This window comes from Eupeodes corollae, chromosome 1 (genome assembly GCF_945859685.1).
Source record: "Eupeodes corollae chromosome 1, idEupCoro1.1, whole genome shotgun sequence".
NCBI classification, from domain to species: Eukaryota; Metazoa; Arthropoda; class Insecta; order Diptera; family Syrphidae; genus Eupeodes; species Eupeodes corollae.
In genome coordinates this window covers 157,381,122-157,406,678 of record NC_079147.1, presented here as the reverse complement: position 1 = coordinate 157,406,678, position 25,557 = coordinate 157,381,122, and the positions used below count along the sequence as shown (strand labels likewise).

Below are 25,557 nucleotides of genomic sequence, written 5' to 3'. Positions count from 1 at the left end.
TTTCTGGTTTTCTGTCGATTTCGAATTTCATCACAACTTTTTCACTACAATAACAATTCGTATTTCGTTAATTTAAAACCAAAAAGAACACTTCCTTCCATTATTTATAAATAAAAAAAACCTTATAATGAATAAAACTATACTAACCGCCTTCCGGAGTCAATTGTCAATACGTGCTTTTTCTTATAAACAAGTTAAAAGACCGGACTTCTCCGCTAAACGAAAACTAACATCACCCCAGGAAAGCCCAGAAAAGGACCGTGAAAAGAATCATCTCAATTTAACTGCCCAGATTCGAGCTAGAATTCTTGCCGGTGGTCCTATAACCGTAGCAGATTATATGAAAGAAGTTTTAACCAATCCCTATGCTGGTTATTACATGAATCGTGATGTTTTCGGTCGTGAAGGTGATTTTATAACGTCGCCGGAAATATCTCAAATCTTTGGCGAGGTAAGAAGCTCACATTAACTTTTGTTGGTTTTTAAGGATTGTCTATCAATTTTACAGCTTGTGGCAGTTTGGTGTTTGAATGAATGGCGCAAAGTTTCTGCCCCTTCACCATTTCAAGTGATTGAACTCGGACCAGGACGAGGGACACTTTCTGTAGATCTACTTAAAATCCTTACCCACTTCAATCTAGGCGGACAATTCTCATTGCATTTGGTTGAGGTTAGTCCACATCTTAGTAAGATGCAAGCATCAAAATTATGTTTCAAGCATAATCAAGTGGATGAGGGGCCGTGCTATTGGAAAGGTGAAACTCTTTCGGGTACAAAAGTGTATTGGTATAAACGACTGGAAGATGTACCGAGAGGCTTTTCAATTGTTGTGGCTCATGAGTTCTTCGATGCGCTGCCAGTTCATAAACTGCAAAAAGAGGATGGCAAATGGAAAGAGGTTCTTATAGATGTTGACACAACCAAAGACAACAGTTTTCGGTATGTTTTATCAAAAAATGAAACACCAATTTCGAAAATTTTCGAAACGACAAAAGACGACAACCGAGAATGTTTGGAATATTCAACAGAAACCGATACAATAATTGAGTCGTTGGCTGAAAGAACAAAAACTGATGGAGGTATAAGTCTCATCATGGATTATGGACATTTTGGAGAGAAAACTGATACATTTAGGGTAAGAAATAAACCTTAAAAAACTATGTAACTTTTATTTTCTAAATTATTTTTGTATCTTTAACCTAACTTAATAAAAAAAGGCCTTTAAAAAACATCAATTACACGATCCATTGATTGAGCCCGGAACAGCTGATCTTACTGCAGATGTGGACTTTAAGAGAATAAAGTACATAGCGGAAAAGAAAGGCGAAGCCATAACGATAGGTCCAGTGGAACAAGGCACATTTCTAAAAAGAATGGAAGGCGATACACGACTTAAGGTATATTAAAATAAATTATCCGATTTTGTATGTTAAACCGCTCAAAATTCAAAAAAGTTTTAGTTTTGAGGCTTTACCTTTTTTGACCACAGCCAATTTAGAACTTTTCGACAGATATCGAAATCATGCATAGTTATGTTTCTTTATGTTTTTTAAGATCAAAAGCTTCTTAATGGCTTTCGTAGCAATAAGTCCCTTGGTGACTTCATGGCTTATCCCACCGAGCATTAGGACAGATCTTACATCATTTTGGAGAGAGTACGATTATTTTACTTCATATTTCAAAAGCATTTAATAGGGGTTGCCATCAAGCCCTCCTATTTATTAATGCGTGTTTCGGTTTTCATGAAACCCTCCATCATTGGATTAGTTTGAAAACCACAATTTATTAATGACTTCCTGTCTGCAACTCTTAGCTTTTTATATTACTTTCAGGCCCACATCCCGTTTGTTCGGATGTGGAACTGCAACGAAAAAATATGATAAGAGCATTAAATTTAAACCTAAACAGCATTGTACAATTGAAAATAAAATACCTCCTGGAATTTAATTCTTCCTCAAAGCTAGCTATACCCCCCTTGCCTCCATTCATGGAACTTGCACCAATAAGACTGTTCGTCTCGAAATTCTGATTTCAGCCACAATATGGTTTGTGCTCTAACATAAACATCGATTTCATGTGGTTAAAATGTACGCATATTTTTTATATCGAAGTCCAAATCTGGACAAAAATTCAAAGAATTGTTTCCCATTATCCTCACACTTAAATCGTCATTGGGGGCGATTTCAATATACACAATTCTTCTTGGCTTCGTTATTCTGGCCAGTCAACACCGGAAGGAAGGTATGTTGAGAACTTTTGCTGAGTTAAATCAATTAACGCAGATATGTCAACAAATTTAATACTTTGTGGAATGAGAAATTTTATCCCGAATTGGGTGAAATCTATCAAACCCAAATAGAACTCATGGTTTGATTTGAACTGTAAAGAGGTTATTAGGTTCAGAGATGTAAGTTTCCGTTGGTATAAAGCCAACCCGACTGAGGGAAACTGGAATAAGTTCAAACAAGCTAGAAAAACCTGTCATGGTCATATTCGACGAAAAAAATTGTTGCATGATCAAAAATTAAGGCACAAAATACTACAATGTCCCAAAAGTAGTAAAAATTTCAGGTCATTTGTAAAAAACGTACGAAACACCACGTCATCCTCGGTTTCAACGCTCGTCCACAAAGACACTCCCTATCTAAGCTCGATTGATAAAGCCAATTTGCTTGCAGCACATTTTGCTGTTAATTCGACGCTACCGGAAAGTCTCATGAGTCCTTCCGTTCTTGAGAGCGCAAATGATTCTATAGGACGAATCTTCTTTTGCACTCGTGCAGTCGCAAGAGTACTGAAAGATCTTGACCAACACAAATCCGCTGGACCGGATAGTATTCACCCTATTGTTCTGAAGAGGTATTCTTCAACGCTGGCAAAACCTGAGCTTTTCCATTTGTCCTATTTTACAGGCCTCTTCCCGAGTGTATGGAAAACTGCATTTGTCCAGCCTGTCTCTAAAAAAGGCGAATCCTCCTCTCCCTCTAACTATCGTCCAATTGCACTTACGTCCCTTCTTTCCAAGGTCATGGAAACGCGGATTAATTTTCAGCTTAAGAAATATCTTGAAGAACGGAAGCTTCTTAATGGCCGACAGTATGGCTTTCGTAAATCAAACAAATCTTTACATCGTTTTGGAGAAAATAAGATTATTGCACTTGATATTTCAAAAGCATTTGATAGAGTTTGGCACCAAGATCTCTTATCGAAAATGCGTGCTTTTGGTATTGATGAATCTCTTCTTCGTTGGATTAGAAATTACCTTTCTAACCGTTCAATACAAGTTGTATTAGATGGTTTCAAGTCTGAAATTCATAAAATAAATGCTGGTGTCCCTCAGGGCTCCGACTCTCTTCCTTTTATTCATAAATTATCTCTTGTCTGTCACTTCTCATCCATTAAACTGTTTCGCCGACGATAGTACCCTCAGCTTTTTATATTCGTTTCTAGATTCACATCCTTGTCCTTCGGATGTGGAACTTCAAAGATAGCGTATGATAAGCTCATTAAATTCTGATCTTGACAGCATTAATGGGGAATCAAAAACCGGGTAGAATTTAATGCTTGGAAAACTCAATGCTGTCTCCTGTCGTTAAAGCGTAACGCATCCCCGATGGCCCTATCTATGAGTGGCACTTGCATCCAGGAAACCAATCAACTATCAGTGCTCGGTATGTGTATTACAAATCACCTCTTATGGAATGATCACATATTCGATATCGCCAAAAATGCTGCCAGGTGCTTAGGATTTCTCCGACGATGCAAGAAATTGTTCATACCTTCTGATCTGGCTATAATCTACAAAGCTTTCATCCGTCCAAAGCTTGAATATAATTCGCATACCTGGGCAGGTGCCCCTAAAACAAGTTTAAATCTCTTGGATAGAATTCAAAAAAGGGCTTTAAAAATGTTAGAAGACTCAAGTATAGAGTTTCTTTCTTAAATCGCACATCGAGAATGTGGAATGCTTTGGCCAACTCTGTTTTTCCCTCCCATTTTGGTGTTCAGAACTTAAAAACCAATGTGCACCGGTATCTCCTTTTAAATCCTTCCCTATTTTCCTAACGCTCGCACTGTGTTTAAATATAAACACAATTTCGCGATATCGCGAAAAGTTTCGCAAGATGCTTCGGTTTCTTAAGGCGATGCAAGAAATTTGTCTACCCTTCAGATACGTCCAAAGCTTGAGTATAAGTCCTATCTCTGGGCTGGTGTTTTTGCAACTTACTTAAGCATTTTAATTAATTGGTGATAATATAATCAACATCGTTTTAAAGTTTCTTGTCTCACCTTTTTTACGGTATTTTAACGCTTCAAGTTCTTATTAAATAGACAGTTGTATTTTTCTCCTTAAACAGCTCAACCGTAAAACTCACGCTTCTAGGAATGCTCATCAGTATTCCTTCGAGCTCAACTTCGGCCGTACTGTCAATTACAGAGATTCGTTCGCTTCTGCTTCAATACTCACAAAAGCCTCATTGACATCACGATGGAGTGCTTTGGTTTATGTAAATGTCATAAGCATATGCGAATAATTGGACAGACTTTTGAGAGGCAATGTCTCAAGTTGTGAAGTGGGAGCTCTGCACTATTCTTTCAAGGACGATGTTCGGTTAAATTGTTTCCAACCTTAATGGAGCAGTGCGAGTTCTCCATGGTCATCATCCACAAACGAACGAGTTTGATAGGGATGCCAACACTAGACATAGCTCTTCACAGTTCGGCCCTGTAGATGCTGTCATATGAGGCCTTAAAATCAATGAAGAGATGGTGGGTGTCGATTTGGTGTTCTTGGGTTTTTTTTAGAATCTGCGTAATATGAATATTTGATCGTTTGTAGACTTCCATGGTCCAAAACTACACTGATAAGAAACTATCAGGTTGTTGACGATGGGTTTTACACGTTTACATAATATTTCGACAGAGAAGATTTTGGAGACGATGTAAAGAGTCCTGATTCCATGGCATTTGGTAAAGTTTAAAGGGTCTCCCTTTAAAACGGACAAACAATACTAAGGTGCCTTGCTTTCTTCCGACAACATTTGCCTACCGACATTCCTAGCTAAACCTGGGGTTTCTTGTTGGTGGTTGCTTTAAACAAAGCATGTCAGAGGGGGCTGTGTTAGCGGCAGAAAACTTCGAAAGAGGTTACTTGTGATTCGGTCAGAGAAGGATCTGTTATCGGAAGGGTTGTCGTGTAGGCTGTTTTTCCCGATTATTCCACCTTTCCTAGCTTGACATTAAAATCGTCCAGGATAATTATAATATCGTAGCTAGGACACTTCTTCTATGCTTTGTCCAAGAGCTCGAAGAACATATCCTTTGTGTTGTCGTTCTTCTCTTCTGAAGGGCGTGTGTGCATATTAGGCTAATGTTGCCGAATATAGCCGTGATAATCATGAGGCACTCGTTAATGCACCTATAACTCAAAACTTGCTCCAATGATAAGCCGCATCCAAATAAGCATTTTTGGTTTTCTCGATAGCAGTCACCATAGTAAATATCGCAGTTTTTCATCCTGTTTCTGCCCGGCAAATCCCATCGCATTTCCTGGATGGCGGATGCCTGCTTGATAGCAGTCTAGGCACTTCGCTATTTCTCCGACTTCACGTGGTCTATTAAGGGACCTAATATTCCACGTGCTTATGCGAAGTTCCTTGTGCCTAAATCGTTTGCGTAGGTTATCAACAGTAAATCCATTCATATTCGAGTTTTGTTTCCTTTATGTGGTTAGGAACTCACCCAGATGCACGACCTTCAACCTTAAGGACCAGGTCCTTTATTTAACTCCAAGAGTAAAAGCCGACATAACCGCTCCTTACAGACCTGGGGTGCAAATATGTCGTAGTGGCCAGTAATAGGTGTACATTAAATAGTTCAACCTAACTGGAACAGTAGACGCCACCGTTGATTCCATCTTGGTAATTTCTCCAGTTGGGTTGGAACCCAATCTCCAGTTGAGGAACTAGGCACCGCGGTTACGTAAGAGTGGGAGTTGATAGACAGAGGTGGGTTTCGAGGAAAACCTGTGGACGCTTGTGTCCTCTTGAATGCACATTTCTACATTTTCAAATCTTTTGATTAAAATATAGCAAAATATATCTCGTGCAGCTCAAAGGGGTAATCTAACTCTGGAACATGTCGCTGAGGAAGAGCGTATGAAATACTAGCTGAATCATTTGATTGCGAGAGTAAGCTTTTAAAATGCATTTTAAATTCATTTACTTTTATTGACGTTGTGGTTTGAATCGACTGTCTGCGTATTTGCTTAGCAATCTTCCAACACTCCAGGGCTGAATGAACAGATTCAAGACTCCTAGTAAGGCTAAAAAAATAAACTTATTTTTTAGTTTTACATACTTACTTACTTAAGGTGGCGCTACAGTTCGGGGCGGACCTGGGCCTCAACCAACATGTCTCCAGTTTCGCACACCAAGTTGGTTGAGGTCCTCTCCTACCTGGGTGCGCCACCTGAGTCGCGGTCTTCCTATACTGCGTCGTCCCTCGGGATTGGATTCGAAGACCTTCCGGGCTGGAGCGTTAATGTTCATCCGCTTTACATGACCCAGCCATCTAAGCCGTTGGACTTTAATTCTGCTAACTAGGTCAGTGTCGCTGTACAGCCCGTGCAGACAGTTCGTCGTTATATCTTCTCCTCCATTCTCTATCTATGCGTACGGTACCACCCGATCACCCGAAGAATTTTTCTCTTGAAGCATCCTAAGACGCTTTCATCTTTCTTTGACAGAGTCCAGGCCTCAGTGCCATAAATGAGAACCGGGATGATGAGTATCTTATAGATGGTGATTTTAGATGTTCGAGAGAGGACTTTACTTCTCAATTGCCTTCTAAGTCCAAAGAAGCAGCGATTTGCAAAAGTTTTTCTTCTTTTGATTTCAGCGCTGGTGTCGTTGTCTGTATTAATAGCGGTGCCTGGGTAGACAAAGTCCTTAACTACCTCAAATTTATAGCTGTCCATGGTGACGTTTTGCCCAAGACGTCGTTGTTCAGTGTCCTTTTTTGATGACAGCATATACTTGGTCTTGCCCTCATTGACCACTAGCCCATTGACCGCCGGTGTTCCTCTCTCCTCTTCTGCTCGTAAAGCTCGCGAGCAGCTCTAGTCCTTTTGTGCAGCACCGTTTTGTATGCCTCTTGTTTCGCTGCGTGCGCTTGTCGGCATTCGTCGTCAAACCAGGGGTTTCGCTGTGGTGGCCGTGTGAAACCTAGCACTTCAGAGGCGGGATCTCTGATGGCTGCAAGGCAATGTTGCCACTGCTTTTCAATGCTTAATGCAGGAAGCATAGGACTCCTTAAGAGGTTATAAGAGACTCGATCGGAAAAGGACATGGCAGTCTCTTGTGATTGTAGCCGTCTAACGTCGAGTCAATGTTGGCCTTTCGGAATGTTCGGATATCCTGGATACTGGAGATGTGTCGTGCGTCGATCGCAATGTGGTCAATCTGGTTGACGGTTGATTGATCAGGAGATTTCCATGTCCCCTTGTGGATATTGAGATGCGTGAACTGCGTACTAGCTACCAGAACGTCTCGCCCCGCAGCGAAATCAACCAGCCTGAATCCGTTGTCGGAGGTGGTGTCGTGCAGGCTGTATCTCCCGATTAGGCCACCAAAGATGTCTTCTCTTCCTAGCTTGGCATTAAAATCTCCTAAGACAATTTTAATGTCATAGCCAGGGCACTGCTCATATGTCTTGTCCAAGAGCTCGAAGAATATGTCTTTGGTGTCTTCATCTTTCTCCTCTGTTGGGGCATGCGCGCATATTAGGCTTATGTTGGCGAATTTAGCCTTGATGCGGATTGTCGTGATGCCCTCGCTCACACTGTTGAAACTCAAGACTTTTTGCCTGAGCCTAGTTCCAACAACAAATCCACAACCAAATAGACGCTGTCTTTGTTCTCGGTAGCAGTCGCCGTAGTAGATATCGCAGTCTTTTAGTTTGCGTTTACCCGGTCCATCCCATCGCACTTCTTGGATGGCTGTAATATCTGCCTTGCAGCAGTTTAGGGCTTCCGCTAATTGTTCGGCTGCACGTGGTCTGTTAAGGGACCTAACATTCCACGTACATATCCGAAGTTCGTTGTCCTTATTTCGTTTGCGTGGGTTGTCAACAGTGAATCCGTCCGTATCCGAGGCTTGTTGTTGCTTCGAAACTATGATGTTTTTACGTGGCCAGGAAGTCACCCCGACGGCACAACCCCCAACCTGGAGGGCCAGATCCTTAGTATAACTCCAAGGAAGGGGAGCCGGATGAACCGCTCCTTATAGGCCTGGGCTCCGAATATGTCGAAGAAGCCCTATAAGGTGTTCACTAAGTAGTTCGACCTTACTGGAACTGTAGACGCCACCGTTGATTCTATCTCGAGAATTCGTCCGCTGCCGCCTGGATAAGGAGAGGTACCTTAGTGGAAACACCTCTCCCCCCTCTCTCGTTTGCTGCCCCCAACAACTTTCCACTGGGGTTGGAACCCAATCTCCAGTTGAGGTACTAGGCACCCGATGTTCACCGCGGGGAGGTGAGAGTAGGAGTTGATAGACAGAGGTGGGTTTTGAGAAAAACCTGTGGACGCTTGTGTCCTCTTGAATGCACATGTCTACCATTTGAACATACAAACAAAAACTACTTGTTACATAATTTACGAACATAAATAAATTTAAAAAAAAAATAAAATAAAAACATCAACCAAATTGTTGTCAATGAGACTTATTATTTGATTTTGTAGTGCTTAAAATCAAAATTGAAGCAATATTTTCTTCGACATCTTGAAGTTGACGCTGGAGTGGTCGGAATTGGAAGCTTAAGCTCTATTTCACTTTTTAAAATGACCGATGTGTCCTCGTTTGGAGGGTCAACAAAATCTGTTGGTGAATTAAATACTTTCCGGAGAAAACTTATATTCTGTAATATAACCAACATAAAATGCTTTTCGATTTAGATTGACTGGGAGCTTAACTAACACATAGTCTCCAACTTCAAATGAATCCTGGTGGTGACTCTCTATCAACGATTTTGATTGACTTTCAAGGTCCTTAGGCTCCGCATCGATATCCTGATTAGAAGAGCAATCATTTGCAATAAAGTCTCCTGTTGATTCATTAGACTCCGCATAATGAACTTCAACATTGCTCTCATCGGATGAGGAAACGTTAGCTCTTTTGACTCTTTTGTTTTTTTTCGGTTTCTTTGAAAACTGTATGGCCCGTTTAACGGTTTTTAGTTTTCTTTTATAAACCTTGTCGTTTTTACTGATTTCACGTCTATGCGCACTTTCTTCAAGTCTCTTTTTTTGTGACGAGTTGGTGTAGATTCTAGAAGAACCACTTTTATTTGACTTTTTATCGGCGTATAAACGAGGAATTGGATGCATTATTTCCAAAGGAATGGTCTGGCTAATTGGCGATGGAGGTTCATTTTCGATGACTGGATCCCTTACAACTTCAGGATCATTAAAGGGGAGAATTATATTTTCCTGGGATAGTGTGGTTTCTTCTAGTGGATTTTCAATTGCGTAATCTTCCCCTTTAATAACCTGAGAATCAAAAGGATAAATCCCAGTTGTCCTAAAGCCGCTTGTAATCTTTTCACTTGAAAAGGCCTTTTGAAATGGACAGTTTGTCAACTTAGCTATGTCATAAATTGTTATGGTCACTCCTTTATTAGACGACAAAAAATCATTGAAAGTTGTTCTACAAAATTTTTTAAAAGGACCAAAGACAGACACATCAAGGGGCTGAAGGCGATGAGAACTGTGTGGGGGAAATGTTAAGAGAACTATTCCATTTTCTCTGCAGAAAATTATGCTTTCCAAACTGCAGTGTGAGGAATGGTTATCTAATGTTAAGAGTATTGGATTTGTCTTGGAACAATTAGTATTATTCTTAATGTGTTGCAACACATTTATAAATAATTCGGATACCATCCAACCACTCTTGCTTAGCAGGAATAATGATCCTGGAAAGCTTCCGATCGCAAACCTTGGATTGTTTCTCTGTCGGGGGTACATACTAATAAAACCTTCAGTGCTTGTGAATTATTAAAAAAAAAAACGATCACTTACGCGATGTAGCAAGATGCTTTGGTTTCTTAAGGCGATGCAAGAAATTTTTCTACCCTTCAGATTTGGCTGTTATCTACAAGACTTATATACGTCCAAAGCTTGAGTATAAGTCATATCTCTGGGCTGGTGTTTTTGCAACTTACTTGAGCATTTTAATCGATTGGTGATAATATAATCAACATCGTCTTAAAGTTTCTTGTCTCACCTTTTTTACGGTATTTTAACGGTTCAACTTCTAATTAAATAGACAGTTGTATTTTTCCCCTTAAATAGCTCAACCTTAATACTCACGCTTCTAGGAATGCTCATCAGTATTCCTTCTACCCCAACTTCGGCCGAACTGTCAAGTACAGAGATTCGTTCGGCATCAGTTTGATAGGGATGCCAACACTAGACATAGCTCTTCACAGTTCGGCCCTGTAGATGCTGTCATATGCGGCCTTGAAATCGATGAAGAGATGGTGGATGTCGATTTGATATTCTTTGGTTTTTTTTTCAGGATCTGCGTAATATGAATATTTGATCGTTTGTAGACTTTCATGGTCCAAAACTACACTGATAAGAAGCTATCAGGTTGTTGACGATGTGTTTTACACATTCACATAATATTACGACAGAGAAGATTTTGGAGACGATGTAAAGAGTCCTGATTCCATGGCATTTGGTGGAGTTTAAAGGGTCTCGCTTTTCAGTATCGGAGAAACAATACTAAGATTCCATTCATCGGCCTTGCTTTCTTCCGACAACATTTGCCTACCGACATTCCTACCTAAACCTGGGGTTTCTTGTTGGTGGTTGCTTTAAACAAAGCATGTCAGAGGCAGCTGTGTTGGTGGCAGAAAACTTCGAAAGAGGTTACTTGTGATTCGGTCAGAGAAGGATCTGTTATCGGAAGGGTTGTCATGCAGGCTGTTTTTCCCGATTATTCCACCTTTCCTAGCTTGACATTAAAATCGTCCAGGAAAATTATAATATCGTAGCTAGGACACTTCTTCTATGCTTTGTCCAAGAGCTCGAAGAACATATCCTTTGTGTTGTCGTTCTTCTCTTCTGAAGGGCGTGTGTGCATATTAGGCTAATGTTGCCGAATATAGCCGTGATAATCATGAGGCGCTCGTTAATGCACCTATAACTCAAAACTTGCTCCAATGATAAGCCGCATCCAAATAAGCATTTTTGGTTTTCTCGATAGCAGTCACCATAGTAAATATCGCAGTTTTTCATCCTGTTTCTGCCCGGCAAATACCATCGCATTTCCTGGATGGCGGATTTCTGCTTAATAGCAGTCTAGGGACTTTGCTAATTCTCCGACTCCACGTGGTCTATTAAGGGACCTAATATTCCACGTGCTTATGCGAAGTTCCTTGTGCCTAAATCGTTTGCGTAGGTTATCAACAGTAAATCCATTCATATTCGAGTTTTGTTTCCTTTATGTGGTCAGGAACTCACCCAGATGCACGACCTTCAACCTGAAGGACCAGGTCCTTTATTTAACTCCAAGAGTAAAAGCCGACATGACCACTCCTTACAGGCCTGGGGTGCAAACATGTCGCTGAGGAAGAGCGTATGAAATACTAACTGAATCATTTGATTGCGAGAGTAAGCTTTCAAAATGCATTTTAAATTCATTTACTTTTATTGACGTTGTGGTTTGAATCGACTGTCTGCGTATTTGCTTAGCAATCTTCCAACACTCCAGGGCTGAATGAACAGATTCAAGACTCCTAGTAAGGCTAAAAAAATAAACTTATTTTTTAGTTTTACATACTTACTTACTTAAGGTGGCGCTACAGTCCGGGGCGGACCTGGGCCTCAACCAACATGTCTCCAGTTTCGCACACCAAATTGGTTGAGGTCCTCTCCCACCTGGGTGCGCCACCTGAGTCGCGGTCTTCCTCTACTGCGTCGTCCCTCTGGATTGGATTCGAAGACCTTCCAGGCTGGAGCGTTGATGTCCATCCGCTCTACATGACCCAGCCATCTAAGCCGTTGGACTTTAATTCTGCTAACTAGGTCAGTGTCGCTGTACAGCCCGTACAGTTCGTCGTTATATCTTCTCCTTTATTCTCCATCTATGCGTACGGGACCAAAAATCACCCGAAAAATTTTTCTCTCGAAGCATCCTAAGACGCTCTCATCTTTCTTTGAAAGGGTCCAGGCATCAGCACCATAAATGAGACCCGGGATGAAGAGTGTCTTATAGATGGTGATTTTAGATGCTCGAGAGAGGACTTTACTTCTCAAGCAGCGATTTGCAAGAGTTATCCTTCGTTTGATTTCAGCGCTGGTGTCGTTGTCTGTGTTTATAGCGGTGCCTAGGTTGACAAATTCCTTAACTACTCAAAGTTATAGCTGTACATGGTGACGTTTTGTCCAAGACGTCGTTGCTCAGTGTCCTTTTTTGGATGACAGCATATACTTGGTCTTGCCCTCATTAACCACTAAACCCATCTTCTTCGCTTCCGTCGCAATGCTCAAAAACGCTCCACTGACATCACGCTTTGATCTTCCAATTATGTCAACATCATCTGCGTATTCAAGTAATTGAATGGACCTTTGGAAGATTGTGCCTCTAGTGTTGACGGTTGAGTTTTGCACAATTCTTTCCAGAACGATGTTGAAGAAGTCGCATGACAGTGCATCGTCTTGTCTAAAACCTTTTTTGACATCAAATGCATCGGTAAGATCTTTTCCGACCTTGATAGAGCAGCATGCATTCTCCATCGTCATTCTGCACAAACGGATAAGTTTGAAGGATGCTGTCAAACGCGGCTTTAAAATCGATAAAGAGATAGTGGGTATCGATTTGAAGCTCCTGGGTTTTTTCCAAGATCTGCCGTAGTGTGAATATTTGGTCGATAGTGGACTTTCCTGGTCTGAAGCCACACTGATAAGGACCAATCAGGTTGTTGACGAATGGCTTCAGACGTTCACATAATACGGCAGAGAGGATCTTATACGCAATGTTAAGGAGACTGATGCCTCTGTAGTTGGCGCAGTTTAGAGGGTCTCCTTTGTTATGTATCGGGCACACTATGCTGAGACTCCACTCATCGGGCATGCTTTCTTCCGACCAAGTCATCGCCTGCTGCTTTGAATAGTTCGGCAGCAATGCCGTCAGCTCCAGCAGCTTTGTTTGACTTAAGTTAAGATATAGCTATCTTCACTTCATCAAGGTCGGGTAGGCGGATTTGTTGATCTGCGTCGCCCAGGTTGAGTGGTTCTATCTCCCTTACAGCGGAATTCGGTTCGTCATCGTCGTTATATAATTTGGAGAAGTGTTCTTTCCATATTCTCAGCATCGACTGTGGTTCTACTACGATGTTCCCCTGATCGTCTTTACAGGCTTCGGTTCGTGGCTGGTACCCTTTTTTTACCTTTTCGTAAAATTTACGAACCTCATTCCTGTTGTGACATCCCTCTATCTCCTCGATCGCGCGCTTCTCATGCTCTTTTTTTCCGTCTAAGAAGCCGGTGTTCCTCTCTCCTCTTCTGCTCGTAGAGCTCGCGAGTAGCTCTAGTCCTTTTGTGCAGCACCGTTTTGTTTGCCTCTTGTTTCGCTGCGTGCGCTTGTCCGCATTCGTCGTCAAACCAGGGGTATCGCTGTGGTGGCCGTGTGAAACCTAGCACTTCAGAGGTGGCATCTCTGATGGCTGCAAGGCAATGTTGCCACTGGTTTTCAATGCTTAATGCAGGAAGCATAGGACTCCTTAAGAGGTTATTAGAGACTCGATCGGAAAAGGACATGGCAGTCTCTTGCGATTGTAGCCGTCTAACGTCGAATCTTCTCACAGTACTTCCTTGTTTTGGCTTGGATCGGGATATCCGTAGCCGTACCTTGGCTACAACGAGGTAGTGGTCCGAGTCAATGTTGGCCTCTCGGAATGTTCGGATATCCTGGATACTGGAGAAGTGTCGTGCGTCGATCGCAATGTGGTCAATCTGGTTGACGGTTGATTGATCAGGAGATTTCCATGTCCCCTTGTGGATATTGAGATGCGTGAACTGCGTACTAGCTACCAGAACGTCTCGGCCCGCAGCGAAATCGACCAGCTTGAATCCGTTGTCGGAGGTAGTGTCGTGCAGGCTGTATCTCCCGATTAGGCCACCAAAGATGTCTTCTCTTCCTAGCTTGGCATTAAAATCTCCTAAGACAATTTTAATGTCATAGCCAGGGCACTGCTCATATGTCTTGTCCAAGAGCTCGAAGAATATGTCTTTGGTGTCTTCATCTTTCTCCTTTGTTGGGGCATGCTCGCATATTAGGCTTATGTTGGCGAATTTAGCCTTGATGCGGATTGTCGTGATGCGCTCGCTCACACTGTTGAAACTCAAGACTTTTTGCCTGAGCCTAGTTCCAACAACAAATCCACACTCAAATAGACGCTGTCTTTGTTCTCCGTAGCAGTCGCCGTAGTATATATCGCAGTCTTTTAGTTTGCGTTTGCCCGGTCCATCCCATCGCACTTCTTGGATGGCGGTAATATCTGCCTTGCAGCAGTTTAGGGCTTCCGCTAATTGTTCGGCTGCAACCTGGAAGTCCAGATCCTTAGGATAACTCCAAGAAAGGGGAGCCGGATAAACCGCTCCTTATAGGCCTGGGCTCCGAATATGTCGAAGAAGCCCTATAAGGTGTTCACTTAGTAGTTCAACCTTACTGGAACTGTAGACGCCACCGTTGATTCCCTCTCGAGAATTCGTCCGCTGCCGCCTGGATAAGAGAGGTGCCTTAGTGGAAACACCTCCTAAATTTTTTGTTCATCATAGTAGTTTCTACGACATATTTCCATGTTCAATTTTCTGAAGGATTTAAGGTGTAAGAGCATTTTTCCTGGCCATAAAACAAGCTAAATCAAACCAAGGTTTTTTTGGCTCAAACTTAATATTTTGTTGCATGCGAGCTCCGTTTGCTTCATAAATACAGATTTTGATTGCTTTGCATCGTTCGTTAATTGAACCTGTTGGTATTATGATGGAGGGTACAAGTGACTCGAGTTTATTTTTATAAGCAACCCCTCTTTGGTCATACCATTTTATTCTAGAGATACCTCTTAGGTTGGTATTTTCTGCTGTTACTGAAGATTTTAGGGAACAAATTAATAGTATGTGATCTGAGAAGGTTAAACAATCTTCACTAAAATCTTCAACCAAATTAGTGATTGCGTACGAAATGCAACAGTAGTCAATCACTGAAGAACCTCAACTTATTACAAAAGTATATTCACAATTTTGTCACTAAATCCTCTGCCATTAAGAATAAATGCACAAATATCATAAAGAAATTCAATAAATTTGGTGCAGTTTCTGTCACAGGTAGAATCTTTTGAATATCTTTTTTCCTTAATCGACAACGTACAGTAGTGTTCATAAAAATAGCAGTGCTCTTGATTTTATAAGTAAAAAGTGTTAAAAATGCATTTGTTTTTATTTTTCGATAAGTAAATATTTCACTATTTAATGTATTAAGTATTTGTAACATACCAGCATACAAAAAATTAATAAATATTAGCTCAAAAATAAACAATGGGACCGTCAAGACTTTGCTCCGAAGAAATTCGGAAACTTATTCGAAAAACAGCGTTTGGAGGGAAAAACCTAAAAAAAAAATTAAGACATCCTAGGCTGCTCAGCAAAAATGGTCAGTAACGCCTTAAAATGGCTAAATTAACCAAATGCGCTAGAAAAATTATTCAGTTAGCTCTAGGAAAATAAGAAATGGATTTCAACTGTCTGTTAACGCTGTCACCATACGAAGACGCCTTTTATAAGTGAAGTTACCAGCCCAAAGTCAACGCAAGGTACCAAAGGTGGCAAAGAGAATGGAGTTTGTTAAAGCGTATATAGATTGGGCAAAAGAGAAATGGAGGAATGTTTTGTGAAGCAATGAAAGAAAAGTCGTCCTTTTTGGGTCCAAGGGTCGTCGAGAACATGTGAGAAGACCCCAAAATGCAGCAAACGATTCAAGGTACACTATAAAAACAGAGAAGCTTGGTGGAGGAAAAATTATGATATGGGTTTGTTTCTCATACTACAGGGTCGGTCCTAATTATAACATCGGGGGTATAATTGATGCAACCGAGTATGTAAAAATTATCGAGCAGGTTATGTTACCCTATGCTTAAGAGGAAATGCCGTTGGTTTGGGTATACCAACAAGTCTATGACCCAAAACATGCGTCAAAAAATGCAAAGTCATGGTTAGCGCAGAAGAAGTTATCCGTTATGAAGTGGCCCGCTCAATCCTCCGACCTTAACCCCTTCGAAAATTTGTGGAGGGATGTTAAGAACGCAGTTCATAAATTAAAACCCAAAAATTCGAGAGAATTGTTAGAAGCAGTGAGTGATTCGTGGAACGCATTACCAGTCGAGAGGTGTCAGGTTTAAGTGGACTCGGTGCCACGTATTCATTTCTAAAAAAGCCTGATGGAACCTGGACAGCCGAATCTCTTGAGCTTCTGATGAAGACGCACTTTCCGGGTTGCGAGAGTGATAACCCCGAATCGCTTGAAACCACAGAGCTAAACGTAGCTCATGCGGAGCAAGTCAATTCCGTTATAACCAGAGAAAATATTTTGTGGGCCATCAATACTTTTTCTCCATATAAATCCCCAGGCATGGATAGCACATATTAGAGAAATCCTAGTTGGACGACCTCTCGAAAGCTCTCAGTATGCTTATCTTAAGGGCAAATCTAGGGAGACTGCCCTCCATGAGGTAGTGCGTACTGTAGAACAAACAATCCATTATAAAGAATTTACTCTTGCCACCTTCCTAGACATAGAAGGTGCTTTTAACAACGTCCTTTTTTTTTTTTTTTATAATATGCAGGCACTCAAGGGGTTATTAGTACCCTTTATATGTTTATATTTAAACACAGTGCGAGCATTAGGAAAATAGGGAAGGATTACAAAGGAGATACCGGTGCACATTGGTCTTAAAGTTCTGAACATCAAAATGGAAGGGAAAAACAGAGTTGGCTAAAGCATTCCACATTCTCGATGTGCGATTTAAGAAAGAATCTCTATACTTGACAGTACGCCCGAAATTGAGCTCAAGGGTAAACTGATGAGCATTCCTGGAAGTGCGAGTATTACGGCTGAATTGTTTAAGGGGTGGAATGCAACTGGCTAGTTCAACAGAACATTTTTTGTAAAAATATCGATAAAACAACGAAAGGCATGAAACATTGCGGCGGTGTTCTAGCGATGTAAATGTTTCAATTATAGTTCTATCGCCTATCATTTTTAAAGCCCTTTTTTGTATTCTATCCAAGAGATTTAAACTTGTTTTGGGGGCACCTGCCCAGATATGCGAATTATATTCAAGCTTTGGACGGATGAAGGCTTTGTAAATTACAGTCAGATCAGAAGGGGTGAAAAATTTCTTCCACCGTCGGAGAAATCCTAAGCACCTGGCAGCATTTTTGGCAATATCAAATATATGATCGTTCCATAAAAGGTGATCTGTGATACACATACCAAGTACTGACAGTTGATTAGTTTCTTGGATGCAAGTGCCACTCATAGATAGTGGCATCGGGGGTATGTTACGCTTTAACGACAGGAGACAGCATTGAGTTTTCGAAGCATTAAATTCTACACGGTTTTTCATTCCCCATTGTGCAATGCTGTCAAGATCAGAATTTAATGAGCTTATCATACGCTGCCGTTGAAGTTCCACATCCGAAGGACAAGGATGTGAATCTATAAACGAGTATGAAAAGCTGAGGTTACTGTCGTCGGCGAAACAGGTTAATGGATTAGAAGTGGCAGACATAAGATCATTTATGAATATAAGAAAGAGTGTCGGAGACAAAACGGAGCCCTGGGGAACACCAGCATTTATTTTAAGAATTTCAGACTTGTAACCATCCAATACAACTTGTATTGAACGGTTAGAAAGGTAATTTCTAATCCAACGAAGAAGAGATTCATCAATACCAAAAGCACGCATTTTCGATAAGAGAGCTTGGTGCCAAACTCTATCAAATGCTTTTGAAATATCAAGTGCAATAATCTTACTTTCTCCAAAACGATGTAAAGATTTGTTCCACTGTTCGGTGAGATGGACCATGAGATCACCAGTGGACCTATTGCTACGAAAACCATACTGTCGGTCATTAAGAAGCTTCCGTTCTTCGAGATATTTCTTGAGCTGATAATTAATCAGCGTTTCCATGACCTTGGAAAGAAGGGACGTGAATGCTATTGGACGATAGTTAGAGGGAGAGGAGGATTCGCCTTTTTTAGGGACAGGCTGGACAAATGCTATTTTCCATCCGCTCGGAAAAAGACCTGTAGAGTAGGAAAGATGGAAAAGTTTACGCAGTGGTTTTGCCAGCGATGAAGAACACCTCTTCAGAACAATTGGGGAGATACTATCTGGGCCAGCGGATTTGTGTATGTCAAGGTCTTTCAGTACTCTTGCAACTGCACGAGTGCGAAAGAAGATTCGTCCCATTGAATCATTCACGCTCTCAAGAACAGGAGGACTCATGACACTTTCCGGTAGCGTCGAATTAACAGCAAACTGTGCTGCAAGCAAATTGGCTTTATCAATCGAGCTTACATAGGGAGTGTCATTGTGGACGAGCGTTGGAACCGAGGATGACGTGGTGTTTCGTACGTTTTTTACAAATGACCAGAAATTTTTACTACCTTTGGGACATTGTAGTATTTTTTGCCTTAATTTCTGATCATGCAAAAATTTGGTTCGACGAATGTGACCATTACATGTCTTTCTAGCTTGTTTGAACTTATTCCGCTTTTCCTCAGTCGGGTTGGCTTTGTAACAACGGAAACTTACATCTCTGATCTTAATAACCTCTTTACAGCTCGAATCAAACCATGAGTTCTCTTTGGGTTTGATAGATTTTACCCTGTTCGGGATAAAATTTCTCATTCCACAAAGAATTAAATTTGTAACCATATCTGCGCTGGAATCCACGTCACTATCGAGGAACCATAGTGACCAGTTAAAGTTCCTGAAGAATTCATTGAGACCGTCCCAGTTGGCTTTCTCATATTGCCAAACGGTTCTCATAGGAGTTTTTTCTTTAACTGGGTTTTTACGACATGAGAATTTTGCAGATATGATACAATGGTCTGATGTGCCTAGAGGCGGTAATACACTAATTGTGTATTTATTAGGGTCAGAGGTAAGAAACAAGTCTAGGGTGTTGGCGGATTGACCTGCAACGTCAGGGATTCGAGTTGGCTCATCGACAAGCTGGGTTAATTGATTTAACTCAGCAAAGATCTCAACATACCTTCCTTCCGGTGTTGACTGACCAGAATAACGAAGCCAAGAAGAATTGTGTACATTGAAATCGCCCCCAATGACGATTTAAGTGTGAGGATAATGGGAAACAATTCTTTGAATGGAGTCAGACAGAGCATCAAATTCGTTAAAAGTTGAATTTCTGTCCAGATTTGGACTTCGATATAAAAAACATGTGTGGATGATGTGTTTATTTACCGTGAATTTTAACCACATGAAGTTAAAGTTTGTGTTAGAGCACAAACCATATTGTGGCTGGAGTTGGTATGCAACATCATTTCTTATATATACGGCTAGTCCATGATGAGGAAAAAATAATGGCACTAAGTTATACCCTTACAGAATCCATAGAAGAATCGCTTGTTCAGTTCGGTGTAAAAGACTTCATTCGAGAATGGATTATTTCCATGCTCAGTGGTAGGAAGATTCGAGCCTCTCTAGGCAATACAATCGCAACAAAACACGTGAGTAGGGGAACACCCCAAGGTGGTGCTATTGGTGTCAGGAAAGTACACCTCTGTGATTAGTGAAATCACGGAGTCAGCTTTGAAGAAAGTTAGCAAGTGGGCCACGAGTTGTGAAATAGGAGTTAACCAAAGTAAAACTGAACTGTTGCTCTTTACCACCAAAACTAAAGTACCACCCTTCATGCTACCTCGACTCAATGGTCAAATCCTATCATTGTCTTCCAGTGCAAAATATTTGGGAGTTATACTCGACCCTAAACTAAACTGGAAACTAAATATTGAAGTACGCGTTAAGGAGGCCTGTGTTGCCTTCTACGCCTGCAGCAAAACTTTCGGCAAAAAGTGGGGATTTCAGTCGAAGATGATTTTATGGACGTACACAGTCGTAGTACGTCCAATCTTAACATATGGTTCGATTTTATGGTGGCCTGCTCTTAGCAAAGCCTATAATATTGATAAGCTAAAGAAGATTCAGGGAACAGCTTGCGTGGGCACCACAGGGGCCATGCGTACTTGCCCAACGGACGCCTTAAACGTTATTTTGGATCTTCTACCAATCGACCTTTTTATTAAATACATAGTTTCCTGCACGCTATTAGGTTGAAGGAATCAAACAGCTGGTTGTCAAAACCTTATGGTCACAGCAACACAACGAAATTGATTCCCTCAGATATTATCTCGGTAGACACTGACTACTGCACTCCTACTTTGAACCTTAGTAAGAGTTTTAAGGTTATTTTCCCATCGAGAGAAGATTGGGAGGATTACATCGTGTCGATAGGTTTCGACACAACCATCTTTACTGACGCCTCAAAGATGGAGTGCGGAGTTGATTCTGGGATCTTTTCTGAGTCCCTAAATGTAGCCAAATCCTTTAGGCTTCCTGACTTTGCTAGCGTTTTTCAGGCTGAACTGCTGGCAATAAGGGAGGCATGTAAGATACTTAAACAAAACCCAAACCAATACCGAAATGCGGCTATCTTTACAGACAGTCATGCAGCTGAAAAAGCCCTTAACTCGGCCATATCCTCATCTAAATTGGTCCAGCAATGTCGCGATGAGCTTGCGAGCCTGAATATTAACCTCGGTGTCACCCTGATCTGGGTTACGAGCAATAGTGGTATCGTGGGAAATGAACGGGCTTGCGGAAATGGTTAACATTCCTCTTGGTGCTATGAAGGGTAAAATCTTTTCTATCTACCAAACTGAATCAAACCGAAGGTGGAGCAATTTACCCAACTGCATTATATCTAGGAAGATATGGCCCACCTATAACAAAACCCATACAAACGATCTTCTATGCAGGCCAAGGCAAGACATAGCCAGGATTGTTGCGGTCTGTATCGGACATTGGCCTATAGGAGTTCAGAGAAGTTGGGTATCTATTACAACACTTTATGCCGTAGCTGTATTGACCAAAGAGAAAGTGAAAACATAATCCCTTTCCTCTGCAAATGTCCTGCTTTGGCAAACACCAGAATGAAATGCTTTGGAAAAGCATTCTTTCAAGAACTTGATGAGCTATCTGAGACAAAGATTAGAGACCTAATCTTTTTTCTCAATGCGACAAAATGGCTCTAACATAATCGCTATGAAGCTTCTCTATCAATCTATCCCTTTTAATCCAAGGTCAAACGAGTTTTTGGTATCAAAACGGCGCTAATTAGATCTCAGGCTAGGTTGACTTGAGATTTCCATTTCTACCTACCTACCTACCGCTGCCACGTAGATGTGAAGCATCATAAAAAATAATGGTTATGCAACAAAGAACTAATTGTAAGCTAACATTATTTGTATACTTTCATTTATTACAGTTTGTCTTACTTCTTACGTAATAGACCTAGTACTTTGTCATGCACTGCTATTTTTATGAACAGCCATATATTTAAAAAAAAAAACGGTTTTTATTGTGACGAAACTAACGGTAACAATCGATAATACTTATTTTCTGTTATTATTAATAAAATATTTTAGTTTGTTATTAGAAGTTTAATGAAACATTTTATAACGTTGATATTGAAGGCCTTTATGTTTTATTTGGAGAGCACTGCTATTTTTATGAACACAACAGAAAGAATCAAGTTGCAGTCCACTATTCCTCTTGTGCCTGTTCTCACGTTGAAATCCCCTCCAATGACTACAACTGAAGTACAAAGGTATTAAATTTAGTTGTTCTCCGGCGAAACATCCTTGCAGCATAATCATATCATTCGTTGCTACAAACTTTGATTGATAGATGGGTTCAATATTTTTCTTATAACTAAACAGGCATCCACCACTGGCTCTTCCAAATTTGACCAATGATATAAAATCACTATCATCCAAACGTGTAGTGATAAAGTACGCAAAAAAACTCGTAGGTAGTGAATCCTCCAAAGCTCGTCCCAGATTGTTCCATACTTCTTTTGCAATCTTCGCAAGACTGACCATGAACGAAGTTCATCAGCTGAAATATGTTCGCTCTGGCTCTCGTCGATTTCTACGAATCCGGTAGTTTTACCATCTTTATAGTCGACACAGTAGCAAAGGTTCAAGCTAACGTAAACTTCAAAAAATCACGAAAATATTCAGCTTCTTCCAATAAAATGTCAATGTTCAATTTTTGTTTCTTAAATTATTATTATTATTATTTAATTAATTACATTTAGCATGGATTGATATAACCTTTAAACTGATTTTTCTTTATTCGCAGCACCTCTTAGAAAACGCACTGCCTGAAAATAAGGAAAACATTAAATCTGGCTACGATAAGCTCACCGATCCAAATCAAATGGGTTCCAGATTCAAATTCATATCAATCTTCCCATCAGTTCTTAAAGAACATCTAGAAAAATATCCCGTTTCAGGGTTTAATTAAATAAAAGAAAAAATAATACTCTATTCGTTTTGTCAACTACAATATAGATAAATAAAATATTTATTTTGAAACATTTATGAAAACATGTAATTTTGTATTTATTTATTTTATCGTCTTCTGCACTTTTATTTTTTATGGAATGCACTGTTAATGTCTTGAATTTCTGAAGGAGTAAACTGAAGAACTGCACCGATAGCATTAATCATATGTCGTTTACCCTCAATGCTCTTTGTGGATAGAAAGCTAATGAATACATTTTTCAAATACTCCAAATTGGCACCTTCTCGTGTCTTGCAACGTTCTAAGCTTTTTTTTTAAATAATTAAAATAAAAATTAAATTAAAAATTAATTAATTCAATTTATGTTTTTTATTTGGTATTCTTACCGATCAACTTCTTGTTTAAGTTGTGCAATTTCTTCTCTCAAGTCATCCTCGCTTGTTGCTTTGTCCTGCAAAGCTTTGCGAAGCGCTGTTTCTGCAGCATACTTTGTCTTCCTTAGACCAGCGATTTCTATGTCTTTACGTGCAATTTCATTGGCATAGTGGAGCATGTGACAATTCTCACCCATTCCCAATGTTTTGGCATTCGAGGAAGATGTTTTTCGTTCAGCCGAAGTTTTAGTAACCTCCCCACCCACATTCGTAGAAGAGTATTCTTCTGTATTGTTACTTTCGTTCGGGACAATTCTCGGTTGAGCAAATACATCGAAGGATGTTTGTAATGTTTTTATTTCGTTTTCTTTTTCGTCTAGCAGCTGCAACGACCGGACCCGTTGCTTTTGCAGCTGTTGCTCCATTTCGTTCAATTTGAAACGGCACTCATTCTCCATGTCACTCAATGAGTTCTTCCACTTATCTCGCTCCTCTTTGACAGCTTGCCGTAGACGCTCTTCTTGTTGTTTGAGCTCCACTTCTTGTTCCTCAATGTTTCGATTAAGGACCTTGACTTTATCTTGCAAGGTACTGATGTGGGATTTTTGAACTTGAATGACTTCGTGCAGCTTCGAACAATCATTTCTGGCTGCGTCGAGGAGTGTCTGCTGTTTGCTAGCATCCTCTTCGCACTGCCTGTGATTTGAGCCGACGGTAAATATTTTGGAAATATCAATGGGATTAGATGAATTGGCATTTTCGGCTAGTAGCAATTTCTTGAGGCGTATTATCTCATCAACCATTGAAGACATATCACTCAAAGAGGATTTGGAGTGCCGTCTTGCATCGTAAGACCTATCAGCCAAAACTCCACTGGGTGGGATGAGGTTTTGAAGTTTCCTCTTAAGAGCTTGAATACTTTCTTGGTCTTGGTGGCGTAAACGGTCGTAGGTACCAACAGTCGCTGACAATTCAGCAAGACGGGATTCCAAATTTGCAACACGATCCTCATGAATAGCTGCAAGTTTCTTGTTTCGTTCCTCGGCAATGTGAGCCCGTTTTTGTTCGGACTTGATGGCCACAGCATGTTGCTCCTTCAACTGTGACATCTCACTTTGCAATTGCTGCAAAAACGATGTATTGTCGTAGGCGACGTTTGATTCTTTTTGTGTTTCAAATTGTTTAAGTTTAGCTTTGGCTTCTTTAAGTTGGGATTGAAGTTCTTTTATCCGACTATTGGAATTATCGTTGGCTGCAAATTGAGTTTTAAGATTGTTCAGTTGCATTTCAATGTTCTCTTTTAAATGACGCTCGTCTGCATACAACTTCTGGAGTTCTCGTATCATTAGCATTTGATTGCTAGTTTCTTGCTCATGTTCTTGACGCTCTATTATAAGTTTGGCTTTGTAGTTCTCCATGTCGAGAGCAGCTTGATTGATTGTCGCCTTGAGTTTCTCTTGCAACTCATTTATTTGACCGTCCTTTTGTGTCAATTGAGTGCGCAGCTGCTTTTTATCGGCTTGGAAGGAAGCTTCCATGCGAGATTTTTCGGCAGATAGAGTTGCTAATGAATTCATCAAAGTCATAACTTGACTTTGAGTAGCATTCTCATTTGTATTTGTATTATTATTGTCGCTGCTGGAAGACTTGCTGTTGGTGTTCTTATTGGTTTGTTGCTCTTCATCGTTAGATTTGGTTGTTTCTTTCACAGTTGATTCTTCTTTTGCTTTTGCTGATGTAACAGCTGCTAAACTAGATTCTAGGGCTTCTTTTTCCTTAAGTAAGCCTTTGTAAGCAGTAACTACATCTGTTGAAAAATTAAATTTAGTATAAGTTAATTGTTTTTGCATAAATGATAAATATTTACCTTTTAATCTGGTTTCATAGCGAATTAGTTGTTCCTTTTGGGATGTGACCAGTGACTCAAGGTCACGCTTTGAGCGCTCCATTTATATGTTTCTATTCAATAATATTGCACTAATTTTTAAACATTTGTTAATATTTTCACTGCAAAGTGTATAGTCCTGAAAATTTGCAATTTCGTGGCAGCTTTAAATAAATAGGTAACAGCTGATCGCAAATTTTTGACATTTTGTGTGTCATTTCACTGCATTTGAAGCTTGATTCACAATAGTGAATTTGTGAAACAAAAGCTTGAATGCGTCCGTTGTAAAATTCACAATATGTCATTAAGTGTTATGTACATTTATGTTTTTTTAAGAAAAGAAATAATGACAATGGACAAGTTAAGGCGACGTAAGAGACCGAGAGTAAGGCAAATTTTAAGTTTCTAATTGGTCAGCTGCCAACAAATTTCCTTTATTGGAAAGTGGACTAAGAAGTTAGTCAAGAAAAATCTCCTTAACTATCAAGTCAAGTCAAAATATGTCAAAATGACAGCTGATCATGTTTCACATTCACTGAAAGCAGAACTTTATTGCTCTATGAATTATTTATTTTCTGCATTTAAAGTTTTGTCAAAAAGGGTTCCTTGTCAAATTGG

The 25,557-nt window shown here is 40.3% G+C and overlaps 2 protein-coding genes across 2 annotated transcripts; one reads left to right on the top strand and one right to left on the bottom strand.

Annotated features, from left to right (window-relative positions):
- Positions 1 to 22,765, top strand: LOC129938608 (protein arginine methyltransferase NDUFAF7 homolog, mitochondrial). The gene is made up of 4 exons (XM_056046270.1): positions 1 to 451; positions 509 to 1,135; positions 1,218 to 1,397; positions 22,516 to 22,765. Exons 1-4 carry the CDS (start codon positions 128 to 130, stop codon positions 22,678 to 22,680), a joined length of 1,296 nt encoding a protein of 431 aa, XP_055902245.1. The 5' UTR covers positions 1 to 127; the 3' UTR covers positions 22,681 to 22,765.
- LOC129938607 (GRIP and coiled-coil domain-containing protein 1) lies at positions 22,718 to 25,133 on the bottom strand. The gene is made up of 3 exons (XM_056046269.1): positions 24,922 to 25,133; positions 23,067 to 24,861; positions 22,718 to 22,986 (listed from the first exon to the last, which is right to left on the bottom strand). The coding sequence occupies exons 1-3, from the start codon at positions 25,001 to 25,003 to the stop codon at positions 22,806 to 22,808; spliced, it is 2,058 nt and encodes a 685-aa protein (XP_055902244.1). The 5' UTR covers positions 25,004 to 25,133; the 3' UTR covers positions 22,718 to 22,805.
- Positions 25,134 to 25,557: the final 424 nt, after the last annotated feature.